General features: G+C 34.9%; 1 protein-coding gene and 1 pseudogene across 4 annotated transcripts in view; one reads left to right on the plus strand and one right to left on the minus strand.

Annotated features, from left to right (window-relative positions):
- Positions 1–19,594, plus strand: part of ZNF782 (zinc finger protein 782) — a 59,949-nt gene extending 40,355 nt beyond the window's left edge. For 3 of the 4 annotated variants that reach the window (XM_024761415.1, XM_024761414.1, XM_024761416.1), the window contains exons 5-6: positions 10,961–11,056; positions 15,085–19,594. In XM_024761415.1, coding sequence (XP_024617183.1) covers positions 10,961–11,056; positions 15,085–16,964 — 1,976 coding nt within the window. In that variant the 3' untranslated portion in view covers positions 16,965–19,594. The remainder of the gene's footprint in view (positions 1–10,960; positions 11,057–15,084) is intronic. The other variant, XR_003005477.1, reaches the window with a different exon arrangement.
- LOC112410713 (NTF2-related export protein 2-like) lies at positions 8,402–8,916 on the minus strand (annotated as a pseudogene).
- Positions 19,595–19,872: the final 278 nt, after the last annotated feature.

The following is a 19,872-nucleotide window of genomic DNA, read 5'->3' on the forward strand; positions in this document are numbered from 1 at the left end:
AAAAGGGGGAGGAAAGTATACAGATTGAAAAGGAAGAAATAAAACTGTCTTTATTGACACCTGACATTTTCTATATAGAAACCTCCCTAAGATATACCAAAACATTCCTGGAAATAATAAGCGAATGTAGCAATTTTACAGGATCCATGGCCTTTTTGCAAAAGTTATTGCTCTCCTGTATATTAGAAATGAACAATTGAAACTTGTTTAAAAACAAAAACAATAAAATTGCACTGAAAACAAGAGGAAGTACTTAAGGATAAATTGACAAAATATAGGATGTGTTTGCAGAAAACTACAAGACACTGATGAAAGAAATCAAAGAACATCTAAATAATGGAGAGCTGTTTTGTATTTATGGATTGGACAACTTAAGATACCAGTTTTCTCAAACTTGATCTATAGATTCAAGGCAGTCTCAATCATGATTCCAGGAAGTTTTTATCAATAAACTGATTCTAAGATTTATATGGAAAATCAAGGGATCAACAATAGCCAAAATAAATCTGAAAAAGAACAAAGTTAGAATGACATTTCCCAATTTCAAGGTATGTGATATTGGTGAAAGAATACTCTTGTTATTCAGTGGAACAGAATGAAGAGCTCAAATAGATACACACACATAAAATCAAGTGAATTTTGACAAAAAGTGCAAAGGCAATTTAATGGAGAATGGATAGCCTTTCATCAAATAGTACCAGAACAATTGAATGTCCATATGTTATAAAAAAACAACAACCTCAAATTCAGGCCTCATATCTTACCCAAAAATAAACTTAAAATGGATCATAGACATAAATGTAAAATGCAGAACAAAAGCATCTAGAAGCCAAAAACAGAGGAAAAAATCTGTGAGCTGGGGTTCTTGATATCTTTTTACATACAACACCAAAAGAAGATTTATGAAAGTAAAAAAATTGATATGTTGGATTTCATTATAATTTTAAAATTGTGCTCTAAAAGACACTGTTAAGAGAATGAAAACATAAGCCACAGACTGGAAGAAAATTTGCTAATCAAACACTTGTACTCAGGACTTGTACCCAGAATTATCCAAAGAGCCCTTAAAATTTAATAGTAAGAGAGAATGATGTCAGCAAAATGGTGAACTAGAAAACTCCAAGCTTTCATTCCCCCATAGAAACAATTTTTTTTTTTTTTTTTTTTTTGTGGGGCGCGGGCCTCTCACTGTTGCGGCCTCTCCCGTTGCGGAGCACAGGCTCCGGACGCGCAGGCTCAGTGGCCATGGCTCACGGGCCCAGCCGCTCCGCGGCATGTGGGATCCTCCCGGACCGGGGCACGAACCCGCGTCCCCTGCATCGGCAGGCGGACTCTCAACCACTGCGCCACCAGGGAAGCCCAGAAACAATTTTTTAAACAATTTTGTCAGAACTCTGAAAAATGAAGGTTTACAGCAACTAAACAAATACACAATCAAGAAAAAGTCATCTACAAAATGGTAGAAAATTTTTTAGTGTTTTTACTAATTCTTGCCCTTCACACTGTCCAGTGCAATGGTGGTCTTGGTCTTGAGCGGGTGGCTTCACAGTTCCCAGGTCCTCCCTCAAACCAGAGGGAGCAGAACATACCTTATTTGCAAATTATCGTATATGTCTGTTCTGGCCTGTCAGGGGGGTATACCTAAAGAACTGATGCAAGGTGTTCATCTATTTCACATAATACAGAGTACAGGCAGGAAAAGTGGCAGAAAAGACTCGAGAAGACCTTAAGCTTCCCCCTCAGGCATATATTTTGCATAAAGCAAACCTAGGTAAGTGGTTAAGGAGTGCCACAAAATAGATCCAGTTTGCAAAGACAGGGAGAGGTGGTTCTCAGTTTTGTGTTGTTTGTTTTTGGCAGTTTTGTTTTAGCTCCTAACAAGGAAATCTGTCAAAATATTAGTTGAGCATGAACTAAAGGAATGGAGAGTTCAGTGATCACACACTACAAGCAATTGACTTTACAAAAAAATAGGTTGGAAAAGTCTCAGGACAGATAACTACTACAGCACCCAACAGTTAAAAAAATAAAATCAGCAAACCCTGGGGAAGAGGAGAATCTGATTTCCAGAATTGCCACATTATAATAATCTAATGCCCAATTTTCAACAGAATATCACAAGGTATACAAAGAAACAGGAAAACATGGCTCACTGAAGGGAACAAAATTCTTTGACAGGCAAAACCACCCTTGAGGGACCCAGACATTAAACTTGCTGGACAAACAGTTTAAGATAACTGTCTTAAATATGACCAAAGAGGGCTTCCCTGGTGGCACAGTGGTTGAGAGTCCGCCTGCCAATGCAGGGGGTGCGGGTTCGTGCCCCAGTCCGGGAGGATCCCACGTGCCGCGGAGCAGCTGGGCCCGTGGGCCGTGGCTGCTGGGCCTGCACGTCCAGAGCCTGTGCTCCACGACAGGAGAGGCCACAACAGTGAGAGGCCTGCGTACCGCAAAAAAATACATATATATGACCAGAGAGCTAAGAGAAAACATGGAAAAGAACTAAAGGACATCAAGAAAACAATATAAAACTAGAACAACAAAAAGATGGAAACATTAAAAGGAACCAAACAAATTTTGCAGTTGAGAAGTATAATGTCTGAAATGAAAAATTCACTATAGGACTTCAACAAGAGACAAAAAGACAGAAAAAAGAACTAGAAGATAGGATAGTCAAAATTACCTAATCTGAGAATCACAAAGGAAAAAGAATGAGGAAAAGTGAACAGACCAAAAGATTTGTGGGATACCTTCAAGAGGGACAATGAATACATAATATGAGTCCCAAAAGAGAAGAGAGAAAAAGGAACAGAAAGTTATTTGAAAAACTTATGGCTAAAAACTCCAAACTTGATGAAATACATGAATCTACAAATCCAACAAGCTCAATGAACTGCAAGTGTAAGCCCCAAAAGACCAAAACTGAGGCACATACTCTGTCACAGTACATACAGAAAATCTTGAAAGCAATGAGAGAAGTGACTCATCACTTACAAGGGACCCTGAATACAATTATCACCCTATTTCTCCCCAGAAACTTTGGAGACCAGAAGGCAGTGGGATAATATATGTAAAGTGCTGAAAGAAATGAAATGTCAAATGAGAATTCTATATCCATTAGATGGTCCTTTAAAATTGAGGGGAAAATTAAGAAATTCTAAGATAAACAAAGTCAGAGATAGTTCATTACTACCGGAGCTGCCCTATAAGAAATGTTAAAGGGAGTTCATTTCATTTCTTTGAAATGAAAGGATACTAGATGGTGACTAGCATCTAGCATCTCCAGTAAAGGCAAAGGCATGGACTAATATATAAGCCAGTATTATTTTAACTTTGGTATATAGCAACACATTTTTTTCTTCAAAATTTAACAAATACATAAAAATAATTATAAATCTGTTATTGGGCTCACAATGTATACAGGTTTAATTTGAGAGATCAGTAACATAAAGGTAGAGGATAGAGCGCTAGAGTTTTTTTATGATTGAAATTAAATTGACATCAATTTAAATTAAATTGTTATAGCTATATATATAACCACCATGATAAAAAAAATCTACAGAATATATATAAACAGAAATGAGATGGAAATCAAAATATATCAGGACGAAAAAATCAACTAAACACAAATGGTGCCAGTAATGGAGGAAATGAGGCCAAAAAAACTATAATACATAACAGAAGCCAGTAGCCAAGTAGATGAAGTAAGTCATTCCTTGTCATAAGTACTTTAAGTGTAAATGGATTAATTCTATCAAAAGATAGAGATTGCCAGAATGAATTTTTAAAAAATTGATCCAACTCTATTCTGTCTTATAAGAGACTTAATTTAGATCTAAAAACACATTTAGGTTGAAAATGAAAGATGGGAAAAGTTATTCTATGCAAATAGTAACCAAAAGACAGTAAGGGAGGCTATACTATTATCAGACAAAGTAGACTTTAAGTCAGAAATGGTTACAAGAGACAGAAAAGGACATTATATATTGGTAAAAGGGTCAATCCACCAAAAAGAATGTATAAGCATATATGTACCAAACATCAGAGTCTCAAAATATATGAAGCAAACATTGACAGAATCGAAGAGAAAAGCATACAATTCTACAGTAGTAAGCACTTCAATATTCCACTTTCAATGGTGGAATAAACAACCAGATGAAAATTAAGTAAAGGACTTGAGCAACGTCATAAACCAACTGAACCTAACAGATATATAGAAGCCTCCACCCAAGTTCAGTAGACTACACATTTTTTTCTTATGTGCACATGAATCATTCTCTAGAATAGACCGCAAAACAAGTTTTAACACATTTTAAAAGATGGAAATCGGACTTCCCTGGTGGCGCAGTGGTTGAGAGTCCGCCTGCCGATGCAGGGGACACGGGTTCGTGCCCCGGTCCGGGAAGATCTCACATGCCGCGGAGCGGCTGGGCCCGTGAGCCATGGCCGCTGAGCCTGCGCGTCCAGAGCCTGTGCTCTGCAACGGGAGAGGCCACAATAGTGAGAGGCCCACATACCGCAAAAAAAAAAAAAAAAGATTGAAATCATATGTAGTATCTGTTCCAATCAAAATTAATGAAACCAAGAAATCATTAATAGAAAATGAAATGTCATAAATATATAGAAAATAAGATGCTCTTAAAAACCAATGAGTCAAAGAAGAAATCATATGGGAAATTAGAAAATACCTTGAGAGAGTAAAAATGTTAACACAGTATACCAAAACTCATGGGATATGGTGAAAGTAACACTTAAGGTGGGAATTTGTAGCTGTAAACACATATACGGAACAAGAAAAAGAGATCCCAAATCTATAACCTAACTTTACACCTTAAGGAACTGAGAGACAGAAGAGCAAATTAAACCTAAAGCCAGCAGAAGGAAGAAGATAATATAGATTAGAAAAGAGATAAATAATAGAAAAACAGTAGAGAAAATCAATGAAACCAAAAGTTGATTCTTTGACAAGGTAATGAAATGCACAAACCTTAGCTAGATTGAATAAGAAAAAAAGAGGCTCAAATTAACTAAAATCAGAAATGAAAGTAAGGCAGTATTACCAATTCCACAGAAATAAAATAATTATGGAAATACTATGAGTAATTATATGCCAGCAGATTGGACAACATAGATGAAATGGTCAGGTTCCTAGAAACCCATTGTTTTCCAAAACAAAATTATAAAGAAATAGAAAATGAAATAGATCTATAAGTAATTTCTAGTGTAATTCTCCAATAAAAGGAAGCAACTATGGAGAAGTGGCTGGTTCTGGGGGCATGGAACATAGAAGATAAGTATGTAGGAACTTAAGAAAATACTCAAAAACAGAATGATGGGGGTATGTCAAAGAACATAGGAGCCAAACTGAAAGAGCTCCCAATAGCCAAAGCTGCAACAATTTGAGCAGTAAAATAATATAGTGTTGGTTTATAACACAAAGTATAAATTACTTATGAGTCCATACTGATATGTGATTAAATAAATAAATAAATGGGAGAGAACAGAAACATCTCTGTCACAGAATTACTAATAATTTATGTAATTGCTGCACATTCAAGGAGGTGGAGCAAAATTCCCCACCCGTTTAGTGGGCTGTGTCTAGTGACTTCCTTCTAAAGAGTACAATATGGGGACTTACCTGGCGATCCAGTCGTTAAGACTCCGCAATTCCACTGCAGGGGACATGAGTTCAGTCCCTGGTCGGGGAACTAAGATCCTGCATGGCGCACGGCCAAAAATTTAAAAATTAAAAATTAAAAAAAATGAAGAGTACAAAAACCATGGGGGTAGGGGTGGGGGTGGGGAGTAACTTTACATTGGAGAATCCTGGCACACACTACCTCAACCAGGTTCTCATCAAGGATAAGTCATATTGATAGCATGTACCCTTGATAAGGTGGGGTAAGAATGACAGTCATTTTACCACTGTGGTCTTTCTCCCAAAAATACAACCCCATTTTTAACTGTGAGAAAAAGATCAGACAAACCCAAACTGAAGGACCTTTTTACAGTGTCTTCTAAACTGTCAAGATTACCAAAAAAGATTATCACTTACAGTCTAGAGGAGGCTAAAGAGGCATGATAACTAAATATAATGTGGTATCCTGGATGGAATTGTGGAACAGGAAAAAAAAATGATTAGGTTAAAAAAAAACAAGGAAATCTGAATAAAGTATAGATTCTATTTAATAATGTATCAATATTAATAGGTATGACAAATCTGCTAGTAATGTAAGATGTTAACAGTAGGGTAAATTGGGTGCAGGTTATACAGGAATTCTCCTTTCTCTCTTTTCAACTTTTCTGTGAATTTAAAGCTATTCTAAAATAAAACATTTATTTAAAACAAAAAAAAAAAACACCTCAGTGCATATGCACAGCAGAATGGAGAGGAAAGAGGGAAAAACATCACTGAACTTTATAAGGGAACAATAGAAATGGCTCAGTCATTACAGAGGAAAAACAAAATAGAATACAGATGAACAAAACATCAGGGAACTATGGGTCTACAACAAAATCTCTTAACATTTGTGTCTTTAGAGTCAGAAAAGGAAAGGCTAAAAAAATTTTCTAAAACATGGCTGAAATTTTTCCAAATTTGGAAAAAGCAATTCATATACAAGTCGTAAAACATTCAATTCATGAACAGTATACAACCACTCAATTCCGTTATTGCTAGTTATATGCAGCTTTTACCTGAGACTGTTCTCCTTAAAGGAAAGGGCAGTGTTTGGCAATCTGATTGTTGCTGCTAAAGCTGTGGTTTTAAAAAGCCAATCTAAAATTAGAATAAACTCACTTTGTGTAGAATATAACGTGTACATTTTAGTCAGTACTACAAGAAGGTGTGGTCTAAAATCAGTTCCATCCCCTTCTCCTACTTAATTCTATTTTGGTAATATATCAGAAATGTAATGTGTAGTTTGGGACAAGGGTAAATGAATCACTGATTTTCAAATTAAGTGGCAAGAAACATTAACTTTGAGCTGCATTGTAGAAACAAAGCTGGCACATCTAGTGTAAAAACATGAAAACAGTAAATTCAGAAATGGAAAGACACTTAAAGTTTAACCGAAAACAAAGCTAGATTTATTTTTCTTTAGATGTTGAGATGTAAAATCAATCAGTTGGTTCTTTTGAAGTATGTGGGCTTATGAAGATCTGCTGTTCTTTATTTTCTCTAAAAAGACAAAGTGTTAGCCACATAACAGAAACATGTTTTATAACAGATTTATTTGCTCAATGCCATATGGAAGAAGAAATGATGAGATGATTTTAACTTTAGTAAAAAGATTGTGCAGTTGACAGTGTAAACACAGGGAACAAATCACTCACTTTGGGGGTGGGTAGTACATACGAGACTTTTGGTCTGAAGTTCATTTGGAAGACTTAGAAGGGCCCCAAAGAGAGAGTGATGGCTTTGTTTCCAACTTTCCCGTCAGACCCTGCTGCAGGATCAAGCTTATTGCTGACACTTTACCCCCATAAGTTCTTGAATAAATTGAGACATTTATTGGCGATAAGCATGAGGTGAATTGGAAAAACCTTTAAAAATAATTCTTAGAACAAAAGTGACATTCATGACCATTTGGTAAGGATACTTATTACCTTAATGGCTTAAATCCTAAAATTAGGCTACATTTTTAGGAGGTAGAAAACAAGTACCAAAAGTATACCATTTGATACCCTGCCTTACTTTTGGCCAACCTCTGATCTCTACAGTTCTCACTCCACATTCTCCCATTAGAGCTATTAGTCCTACTACCTACCATTCACTACCTAAAGTTACAGACCTGGAGCTGCCAAGAAAAATGTTTTTAAGAAGTTTGCTTTTAAGCCACTGAGCGTATTCAGCACTCAGGTATCAATCCAGAACATTTTACACCTCTCTAGTAGATCAATTCACTTCATAGGAAAACAAGCCGACATTTAAAGAACCCGCATTTCTTAACATAAAAAGACTATTGAACATCTCTATGTGAGATTCTAGTATGTCAGAGTAGTTATGTAAACCTAAATTAGTAATGTGTTCATTGAACTGATTGAAAAAGCCTTATATTAAAACTGCATTACCACTGTTTACCAAAAATAGGTACATGTTGTCCTACAAAATTAACTAAATTAAAAAAAAAACTTCCACATCCTCCCAGAGAGGTTACATTGTGCTGATATCCCATAGACAGTACAATAAAAGGATTTCATTTTTGCGATATGCCGGGCTCACAGTGAGTATGTTAGTACAGAGATCATAGCTTTAATATTACTGTAAGAATGTCATTAGTGAAACTTATATAAGGCATGTAGAAAACTAGCATTAAAGCTCTTAAGGGCAACAATTCAAACTGGCAGCTGCTAGAAAAGGTGCTGCTAGGAATAAAAAAAATATTAAAGAAATTTAGTTTCAGCACATACTAGTTTTTAGTGCTTCTACAATGAAATTAATTAATTCACATAAATTTCTGTTGCTGGAACTAATGGACCAAAAGTGAATGGACTTTTGCCCCCTTTGACTACTAGCCCAGTCTTGAAAATGGAAGCAGTCACTTGCAGTCTTCCACACGGTATTGTTAGAAGACTAAGCAGTCAGCAGGAAGTTCTGGTTGAAGTAGTGTTCGTTTCCATCAAACTTCACAGTTCCACTGGTCACAACAAGAACTGTAGTCTGGGCCTGAGTAGCTTGCTCATGAACTGGCTGGCAATCTAACATATTGACCTGGAACTCACTAGAAGGCAGTATCTCAAAAAAATTAGGGCTTCCAGTCCTGTAACATTTCCATTACATATTAAAGTGGCCTTGTCCAGATAGAGCCTGGTTAGTGCCCATCTTCTTTTGTCCATTGTCTCATAGTAAATATTGACAAATTCCTCAGCAGCTCTGCAGGCCTGATCTACATAAGTTTTAAAATCCCTAACATTCCCAACTCTCGCTAGTTCCCATTTCCTACAGTACATTATTGCTTTAAAACACAATTTATTATTTTTTAAGAGAGTTCTGAAAATGAGACAAGTTTATTTTTATCCTCTTGTTTCCAGATTATGGTGCTCTTTTTTCTATGTATTAATCCAAATTTCCACCTGATAGCATTTTTCTTCTGTCTGAAGAATTTCTTTTAGAGAATTAACTTTCCTGTAACACATGTCAGTTGGTGATAAATTCTTTCAATTTTTGTTTGTTTGAAAATGACATATTTGCCAAGCATAAAATTCTAGGTTGACTTTTTTGCTTTCAGTACTTTAAAATTGTCACTTCATAGTCTCCTGGCTTGTATAATTTCTGACAAGAAGTAGACATTCATTCTTTTCTTTTCTCTGTACATATTATGTCTTTCACTATCTAGTGAACATTTTCTCTTTATCACTGGTTTTAGCAATTTAATTTTAATGTATCTTGGTGTGGTTTTCTTCATGTTTATTCTCCTTGGCATTCATTTAGCTTCTTGGATCCATCGGTATATACACTTCTTCAAAAATTGAACCTTTGCCCCTTATTTTTTCCATCCTCCATTTTTCCTTCTGAAATGCTAATTATACATGTTACATAACTTTATCCCACAGGTCACAGAGATAACTCTGTTTATTATTTTCCAGTCTTTTATTCACTGGGGGTTTCTTCTTTCATAGTTTTTATTTCTATACTTTAAAGTTATCTATCTACCTTAGGTCATTTAGTCTTCCTTATGTGGTATATATACTATTATTAATCCTATCCAGTGTTTTTTTGTTTGTTGTTTGGTTGGTTTGTTTTCTCATTTCAGATATTTTTCATATTTAGAATTTCAGTTGGGAACTTCTTTTTTTAATAAATTCCCTTTCTATTCTCATCATGGAGTATATTTACTGTTTTAATGGCCTTGATTATTAATTTTATATGTGTCATTTCTTACTCTGTGGCTTACTGATTGATTTTTCTCCTTGAGTACAGTCATATATCCCTTTTATTCATACCTAGTAATTTTTTATTGAAGGCTAAATGTTGTGGATTTTATATTGTTAGGTGCTAGTTTTGTTGTATTATTTTAAATCTTTTGGGGCCTTTTCTGGGATGTAGTTAAATTACTTGGAATTAATTTGATCCTTTCAAGGTTTGCTTTAAGCTTTGTTATATTGGATTCAGAGCTCACTTTACTCTTGGACTAATTTGGCTCCTCTACCAAGTCAATAAATACCCTTCTGGTTATTCTACCCAATTGGCCATGGATTAGGAAGTTTTTCTACCCTGGCTAACAGAAACAGAAGTTCCTACCTCTCTGTGTGCTTTGGTAATACTTCAGGCTACTCTTTTTTCACTGGTCTTCCCCCCAACCTCAGGTGTTTTCCTTACACTTCCAAGTATTCAGGAGATCCTTCTGCATATCAGATAGAGAAATACACTGTATCTTTCTTTTCTTGTATTTTATTTTACAAATCCTAGTTTTCATGACTTCCTTAAAATCCACTTCTGTTGCCTTAACTTACTGAATCAGCTAGGCTCTGTTTTGGTGATCTCTTTTTGCATTATGAGTTGAAAACTCTCCAAGCAATAAGCTGTGATAAGCACAGGGCTCACCTCATTTGTTTCTCTATTCTCAAGTATCCCTGTCTGTACTGCCTGTTTTCCAAAGTCTAAAACCCATCCCATATAGTTTGTATGGTTTTTTTAAGATGTCTGATATGAAGGGTAAATCAGTTCCTTTTACTCCATTATGGTCAGGTATGAAATTGGTCCTTACGAAATCTCATTTGAAGCACAGACATTGACTATTTTAGAACTTAATGTTATTTAGGCTTGTGACTTAAGGGTTTAAGAAGTGGGATCCGTTATGAGTGTAAGAAAATGTTTTTTGCTGTCATTTCTGCCCCCCCAAAAAAATTCTAGCAAGCACCCTCAATGTACCACTTCTGAAGCTATACCTTTCTTCACATTCAGAAACAGTAAAACCTATGCAGCTAACTCAAGTGCTAAAGTATTTCCCTTTTACAGGGTACTGCTTTACAAAACCAGAACTGATTTTCATGTTGGAACAAGGAGAAGATCCGTGGTTATTAGAGAAAGAATTTGTAAACAGAAGTTCCCCAGGTGAGTTATTGTATACTGGCAGAAGGCATCCAAGAAAACTAGATTAGAAGTGAGCAGTTTGAAATGTTTTTCAGCACTCTCCCATTAGAGGCCTTCACATTTGAAACATTAGAAATAATAGATCTATTAAAAAGTAGAAGGGGGACAACTAAAGAAAGGAATGTAATGTAAGTATGTTGATATTCTCATCTTTAAAAAATGGGAGCTAAGTGTACCCTTTGAAGCTGAAAAATTAAGTAATGGTTGTATATTTAACAATAAAAAGATAAAAACAAAGAAAAGTTAATAAAACAACTAAAATTGGGAGTAAACAGATCAGAAGAGAGAAATAAATTTTATCATTATATAATAATAAATTACTATATACAATCAAAATAAGTAGATGATTGCATAGTATAATTAGAAAGCATAAAAACTAGAGCAAACTGCAACCTTCCTTATTGTTTACATTTGACAGAGCAAAAACAGATCTGTTACTAGAAAAGTTTCTTATAAAGCTGTAAATCAAGGGTCCCCAGGATCATCATCAGGTTCATTAACTCACCTTGGAGGACTCAGCATATAGGCATACTCATAACTAAGATTTATACAGTGAAATCATACAAATCAAAATCAACAAAGAGAAAAGGTGCATGGGGCAAAGTTGAGAGAAAACTAGGTGTGACAACACATGTGAAATATGTACCTGGAAAGTTCATTTGAGATGAGGTGCCCAGAGTTTTCACTGGGGGCTGCTCATGTAAGCACCCTCTGTCTAGCATGTATCAAAATTGTAGGCTTTCAGATGGAAACTAGGTGTTCAGCATAAATATATTGTTTGTACAAACAGTTTAGGCTCATTGAGTCCCTCTTAGCAGTTCTGGGAATCTTGGGAACCATCTCAAAATCTAAGTTCCCAGATGCCAGCTAAGGGCTAATCTTGTAAACAGGCCTTTCTAAGGGTAGCAGTCTCAGGCCTGCTGTGTTAAACATTTTCTGCACAAAAGCTATGCAAACACACATAGAGTAAGACAAACATATCTGACGTATAAACTACCAATGTAAATGGATTTTAATATACCTATTAAGAGAAAATGCTATCATACTGTATCAGAGATACACCTAGAAAATAATTTAGAAAATTTGAAAATACAGTCATGAGTTGTTAAGACTATAAACATAAAAACAACTCAGTGTTTATTTATCTCAAAGTTCAATTCAGGTCAAAAACAGGTGAGAAAAAGGACATTTTGATAATGCTAAAGAAGATAATTTTTAAAGGATACATAAAAGTTTAAAATATTAGTACACCAAGTAAGTTATTCATCAGGATTCATAAAACAAAAAACTGCAAGAGTTATAAGGAGAAATAGGAACACATTAGATATAGTCAACCTTAATATGCGTCTCTGATTTCATTCCATAGCCTGTGGACTCTAGAATAGTGCTTGGCAAACTATGGCCCACAGGTCAAATCCTGCCTACTGCTTGTTTTGGTAAAGAAACATTTATTGGAACACAGCAATATCCATTTGTTTACATATTCAAACTACAAGGCAGAGTTGAATTATTGCAATAGAGAGTGAATAACCAGCAAAGCCTAAAATATTTACTCTCTGGCCTCTTACAGAAAAAGTTTACCAACCTCTGGTCTAGACATTATAAATAGCATATTTTATAAAATGAATCTATTATGTTCTGAAAACAAAGCTATGCAAACACACTACATAAGTATTCTGAAAACAAAGAATAAACCTCCTTTTAAATGACCTTGGAACATTGACAAAATGTAAAAGTATTTTAGGCAAATTCTACAAAGTAAAGATATTATTGTCAAATAACACTATAAATTGCAAACAATATGAGAAAATTTTAAATCCCTCTATCTTAAAATTAATAATGAATATATACCTTTAAAAACCTATTTTATAAAAGAGTAAGTTAAAACTGTACAATATCCAGAAATTACTTTTTAATGAAAAACATGTTTATTAGACTCTTTGCACTATAGATGAAATGGTTCTTAGAGGAAACAATTTTAGCCTCATATACTTATTTTTAAAAGCAATAAAGTTTTAAAAGAAAACTAAGCAAAGCAAGAAATGTAATAAAGATAAAACATTATAGTTATAAAACGTTATAAAGCCAAAAGGTGGTTCTTGGAACAAAAGCAAATAAAATAGCTAACCTCAACTAGAAAAAGAGAAGAAAGCACTATTACTCATTTCAAGTTTGGGCTCAGATTCCTACTTCTATAATATAATCTTGGAATACTTTAGCCTATACTTTTTCTCTTACTTTTGTAAACTCAGCCCATTTGATGGATGTGTCAAAAGAAAATGAGATTCTGTGCCAGGTAGCATATAATTACTGAATGAGCTCCTTTCCTCACCTGGATTATAATGTCCCAAAAAGAATGGTCTCTGTTTCACTCTTCCTTTCTGGGTATTTGTCACATGATAAATATTTTTTAATAACATTGTAGGCTGATTCCAAAGTCAGGTGGAGAGAGGCATTTCATACTGATTCACTCAGAAAACACAATCCACAAATGTAAATGCCCAAGTCAAATTTCTGGGACTTTTGAATCATCTAATGTAGGTGTTGCTGGATCTGAACTCTTATATTAGTAAAAGAACTGTCTAATTCCTATGCATGGAGCTTTTTATGGACCACTAAATTTATATTACAGAGAGATGCAAAGTATATCACAGTGAGGGTTGTATTTTGGAAAGGTGAGCAAAGCTGCATAAACATATTTTATATTATGTAAGATGCTATTGATTAAATGGTGAGCCATTATTTTAGGTACAGCCAAGAGAGAAGATGCTGCTCATTTAACTATGGATTTGCCATCAGTTTTATGATGCCTTCTGATTTCAGTGATGGTTATTTACTTTAAAAATTGTGAGTCACAGACATTTTTGCATGGAGCGTGGGTATCAGGAGGACAATAGCAATCAAATATGCACAGGAAATTTATGGTAAATAAATATAAAGGATACTTTTAGGGTTTCTAGGGCCAGTTTGAAACATACGATCCTTAAGATTCTTACAATGAATAAAAACTAGATATGTGGAGAAATAGATGGAAAATAGAATTAAGAATTGGACAGGGCACGACTGGTTTGGGGGAAATGAGTAAACAAATTGAAAAGAGGAAAGTTAAAAGATTTGATGATTAAGAGGGACTCACTATTGAACAACCCTAATATAATACCAAGGCACCAGAACCAGGAAAGAGAGGTGACTCCAATATAGGTGGAAAAATTACTTTAACTCTCATCAGTTTTTTCACTTCCACCAATAAATTTATGTTTCTGTTTCTGATTATTTCTTTCAACATGAGAAAATTTGTGCCATTATAATTTTTTTTTGGCCACACTATGTGGCTTGCAGGATCTTAGTTCCCTGACCAGGGATTGAACCTGGGCCCATGGCAGTGAAATCGCTGAGTCCTAATCACTGGACTGCCAGGGAATTCCCCATGATAAATTTATTTTAGTGTTGATGTGTAGAATGGAAAAATGGAGCTCCAGTTGGAATCATATAGACTAATGGTTATCAATGTAATCTGTGTTTGTGAATGTAGTCTCTGGTGTTCTTCCCTAATGTAAACTCTATCTCAATAAAGCCACTGAAAGCAATTCTCCATTGATACTTTTTGTTATCTAATTAGTGCAAAATCCTTGTTGAATTCATTTCAGTCTTTGTTTCATCTGTTCCCAGGATTCAACTCTCTCAAATATATTCTTCTTTTTTAATTGTTCCTTTCCTTTATATCCTCTTCTCTACCTGGTTTTGAAAATTATACTTTAAGATACCAAATATAGATGTAATTTCATTTCTAGATTCCTCTCTGTCTTTCCACTAGAAAAAGTTTTTTAACAACAAAATAAGAGAGAATATACACTTGAAATTACTTTATTTTTGGGAAACTGAACCAGACACCAAGGAGTTAAATACATAATGGGGGATATGTATATAAATTTCACTCCATAATAAGTGTGTTAAATATCATTAAATATTTTTAATTTTCTCACTTTTAGAAGAATCCCAACCTGATGAACTCTTACAGGAGAGCCTAGAAAACCAAGGCAAACATTTGAGGCAAGTTTTATTTGTCAACAAATCATTGACTACAGAGCAAGAAATTTCAAGAAAACTGTGTACTCTGGACATAAACATTTTCCCTGCAGAAACAATGCCTTGTAAATTTGACACTACAGGGTCTACTTACTTGCTTCTTAGCTCATTGACCCCACACTGTCAGTATTCAAGAAAGAAGGCTTATGAGCTTAATGTATGTGAGAATTGGCTCCTCAGTATTAAGGATCACAGAACTAATACTGGAGAGAAATCTTTTGTTTATAGTAAAAGTGTGAAAGCCTTTGGACATAAAGAAAAAGTTATTCAGCATCAGACAATTCAGACTTTACAGCAAACTTTTGAATATAATGAATGTGGAAAGGATTTTCTTGAAAAGACTGCCCTTGTTACATCTAAGGATACCCACCCAAAAGTGAAATCTTATAAATTCAGTAAATTTGGGGAAAACCAATATGATAAATCAACCTTGATAATCTCTCAGAGCAATCATCCAGAGGAGAAGAGTCACTATGAGTTTAATAAATATGAATATACTATTGATAAAAACAGAAATAATTTCAGTAGGATCACTCAAAGAACTGACACAGAAGGGAAATCTTTCAGCCAAAAATTACACATTAGAGAACAGCAAAAAATTCATATAGGGGTGAAACCCTTTGAATGTGGAAAGAATTTCAGCCATAATTCAACCCTCCAAGTGCATCAGAGAATTCACACAATAGACCAGTCCTCTGACTATAGCACATGTACAGAATCATTGGCTTACCAGTCAACTTTCAATGTACATAAGAGAACTCAAATAACAGTGAAACCCTATGAGTGTAATGAATGTGGAAAATCCTGCACTATGACTTCATGCCTGATTCAGCCTCAGAAAAGTCACACAGAGGAGAAACCCTATGAATGTCATGAATGTGGGAAAGCTTTCAGTGAGAAGTCACGCCTAAGAAAACATCAGAGAACTCACACAGGAGAAAAACCCTATAAATGTGATGGATGTGAGAAAGCTTTCAGTGCAAAGTCAGGCCTAAGAATACATCAGAGAATTCACACAGGAGAGAAACCTTTTGAATGTAATGAATGTGGGAAATCTTTCAACTATAAATCAATCCTCATAGTACATCAGAGAACTCACACGGGAGAGAAACCCTTTGAATGTAATGAATGTGGAAAATCTTTCAGCCATATGTCAGGCCTAAGGAATCATCGGAGAACTCACACAGGAGAAAGACCATATAAATGTGATGAATGTGGGAAAGCTTTCAAACTGAAGTCAGGTCTAAGAAAACATCATAGAACTCATACAGGGGAGAAGCCCTATAAATGTAATCAATGTGGGAAAGCATTCGGTCAGAAATCACAACTCAGAGGACATCATAGAATTCACACAGGGGAGAAACCCTATACATGTAATCATTGTGGGGAAGCTTTTAGCCAGAAATCAAACCTCAGAGTACATCACAGAACTCACACTGGGGAGAAACCCTATAAATGTGATGAGTGTGGAAAAACTTTCAGGCAGAAATCAAATCTCAGAGGACATCAGAGAACTCACACAGGGGAGAAACCCTATGAATGTAGTGAATGTGCCAAAGCTTTCAGTGAGAAGTCAGTCCTAAGAAAACATCAGAGAACTCACACAGGAGAGAAACCCTATAATTGTAATCACTGTGGAGAAGCTTTCAGCCAGAAGTCAAACCTCAGAGTACATCAGAGAACTCACACTGGGGAGAAACCCTATAAATGTGATAAATGTGGGAAAACTTTCAGCCAGAAATCAAGCCTTAGAGAACATCAGAAAGCCCACACAGAGAACTAAACATATAAATGTAATGAATATGGAAAAGCTCTGAGCTGGAAATCAAGTCTCGCAATACAAAATAAAACATGTAGGAGAGAACCCCTATGAATATAATGAACACTTGGAAGTTCCTCTGCAAGATACCAGCTTTCACTAAACATCAGAGGACTTACACAAGAGCGAAATTCTTGGAATATATTTTACACAGGCAGTCTCATCTTGAGTGCAGTCCTCATTGTAGATCAGAGAATTCAATTCAGCAAAGAAACTCTGTAAAGATAATGAATACAAGAAATACTCTGTGCATTCAATCCTTGGAAAACTCACACTGCAGGAGAACCCTGGGAATGTAATGAAAATTTCAAAACTTTGTTCCAGCAATCAAAATTCATTCATCATCAGAGAAAGCAAAATTCATTCATCATCAGAGAAATCAAACAGTGAGAAAATTGAGAATGTAATAAATGTGAGATAACCTTTAGCCAAAAGCCAGCTTTCTCAGTAAAGCAGAAAATACATAGAGACCTCACAGTATATGAGAACAGACAAGAAATCAGGGTAATGGATGTGGGGAATCCTACTGTAAGTCACACCTCAGTTTGACTAACACAGGGTAATAACTATATGACATATAATGACTATTAATTGTTTACCAATGACCATTTCCTTTTTTCTCATGCCACACCTAGTCTAAATTTCTTAACTACACTGTCATCCAAATGAGATCATATTTTTAACCTCTGGATAGTGAAATGTAGAAGTCAATGACAGGTCTTACTAAATACACCTCTCAAATTCTTAATGTTTTCTCCTGTCCCTTGTCAGAATGGAGTGGAGATTATCACCAGCAAAACCAAAGGGGCTCATGCACAGAAGATGAAAGAGTACAAAGTAGAAAGAAACAGGGCCAAAGAGTGACTGTTGAATGAAATTTTCTTCTGCATGTACACAGACATTTTGCTGTGATGAAATAAACTTGTTCTCTGCTGGGCTTCTACAGTTTGGGTATACTTAATACTGATATTTACTCACCAACCCTCAGTTAACAAAGCCTATGAATGTGATTTCTGTGGACATGTGAACTCAGTGTAGTGTATCAGAAATATCACGCAGGAAAACCCCCTGACAACATCCTGAATGACCATAGTTTTTACCCACAACTCTTCCTCCTTGGTCAGGTAAGTATCAAGGGAAGATATTTAACATTACAACATATATAGGTAATCCTTTACCCAAAAAATGATATCTCATTAAATATCTGATAATCGAGCTGTGAATGTGTGAAAGCTTTCAGTGAGTCATCAAAGTTTAATATCTCTCAGAGTTTGTAATAAGGGAAGAATTTATCAATTTGAGAAAGGTAAATAATAGCCTTTATGTTATATAAAAACTATTTCATATGTAATATTAAGACAGTTAATGAAATATAACAATATTGGTTCATAGACATTCACTAGAATAAGATTTTTAAAAATAAGAAAGAAATTGCATAAACTGCACAGTGTTGAATGTATGTGAATATTTTCTGAGTTCTCTGTGTGTCCATGTGAGTGTGCATGCCACTTAGATGTTTGTTTTGTATGTATATTGGAAGTCAACTGCACTGTAATAGAATTATGTACCCCTTACTTAGTAACTATTCCGATATCAGCTGTGATTTGCCACATGTATATTCATAACAAGTAAACCTTTTACAGGAAGTATCTGAAAATTCAGAATCCTATACCTCATTCCTTTTCTCCTGCTACCTCCTGACATGCGCATATAGGAAAGGCCATTGTTACTAAGCTGTCTTTTTTCAACAAAGTCAAACCATGTTTTCTGTGTACTTCTGTATCATCTCTGGGTCACTAATACAAATACTGTATTGAAGCATACACAGATACAAATATATATAAAAGTGTGTATATATTCTACAAATATATATAAAAGTGTGTGTATATATTCTATCTCTCTTTTCAATGTCACTGAGTCCTTCCTCAGTGGTATCAAGTATACTGATAATCCCTTTGAAGGCATTCTTCATTTATTGTATGTGTTTTTTATATCCAGCATTTAAATTTTACTATAGTTTATCTCTCTCTGCTGAAATAACCTATCTGATCTTGCATGTTGTTTAGCTTTTTTACAATCATTTTATATGGTGTTTGGCATTCTCTTTCTCAGTTAAGCAACTGCTTGGGTTCTTGTTTCTCTCTGCAGCCACCTAGCTCTCCAGACTTTGGGCTAGTTTTTTGCCCTGCAATCTCAGATATCTGATGTATTCAAGAAAAGTTGTTAAATTTAAACTCTTCCCATATGTCTTCTTGTTTAGGAATAGGAGCAGTGCTTTTTCCTGCTCTCTAATGATCTGAAATGTAACTGAAAGTTGTTAGTTAATTTTTGACATATGTTCCAGGGTAATTTGATGTGAAAAAGGTGACTTTTTTCAAAAATGATGATAAAATAATTGGATAATCGTATATTTTAAATGCACCTTGATGTTTATACCATAATTAAAGTTTATTCAAAATAAATTATAAACCTAAACAATATAGCTAATAGTACAAAATTTCTGTTGGGAAACATGGAAACTAATTTGAAGCACACAGAGATTTTTAATATGTAATGCAAAGAATTGTGTGAGACATAAAAGCAAAAAAGATAAATTGGAGTTTATTAAAATTTAAAGTGTCTGCTTTTCAAGATTTTATTATGAAAACAAAAAAGAAAATCACACATTGGGAGAAAATGTCTCTAATAGATATGTCTGTCAAAGGACTTGCGTCCACAATATGTAAAGAATGTTCATAATACAATAATAATACAAACAACTTAGTTTAAATGAGGAAAAAAAGGGTAAGATTAAAACAAGCATTTCATAATAGAAGATATATAGATAGCCAGTAAGTACTAGAAAAGATATACAAAGCTTTAGTCATCAGGG

Source organism: Neophocaena asiaeorientalis, unplaced genomic scaffold (genome assembly GCF_003031525.2).
Source record: "Neophocaena asiaeorientalis asiaeorientalis breed wild unplaced genomic scaffold, Neophocaena_asiaeorientalis_V1.1 scaffold247, whole genome shotgun sequence".
NCBI classification, from domain to species: domain Eukaryota; kingdom Metazoa; phylum Chordata; class Mammalia; order Artiodactyla; family Phocoenidae; genus Neophocaena; species Neophocaena asiaeorientalis.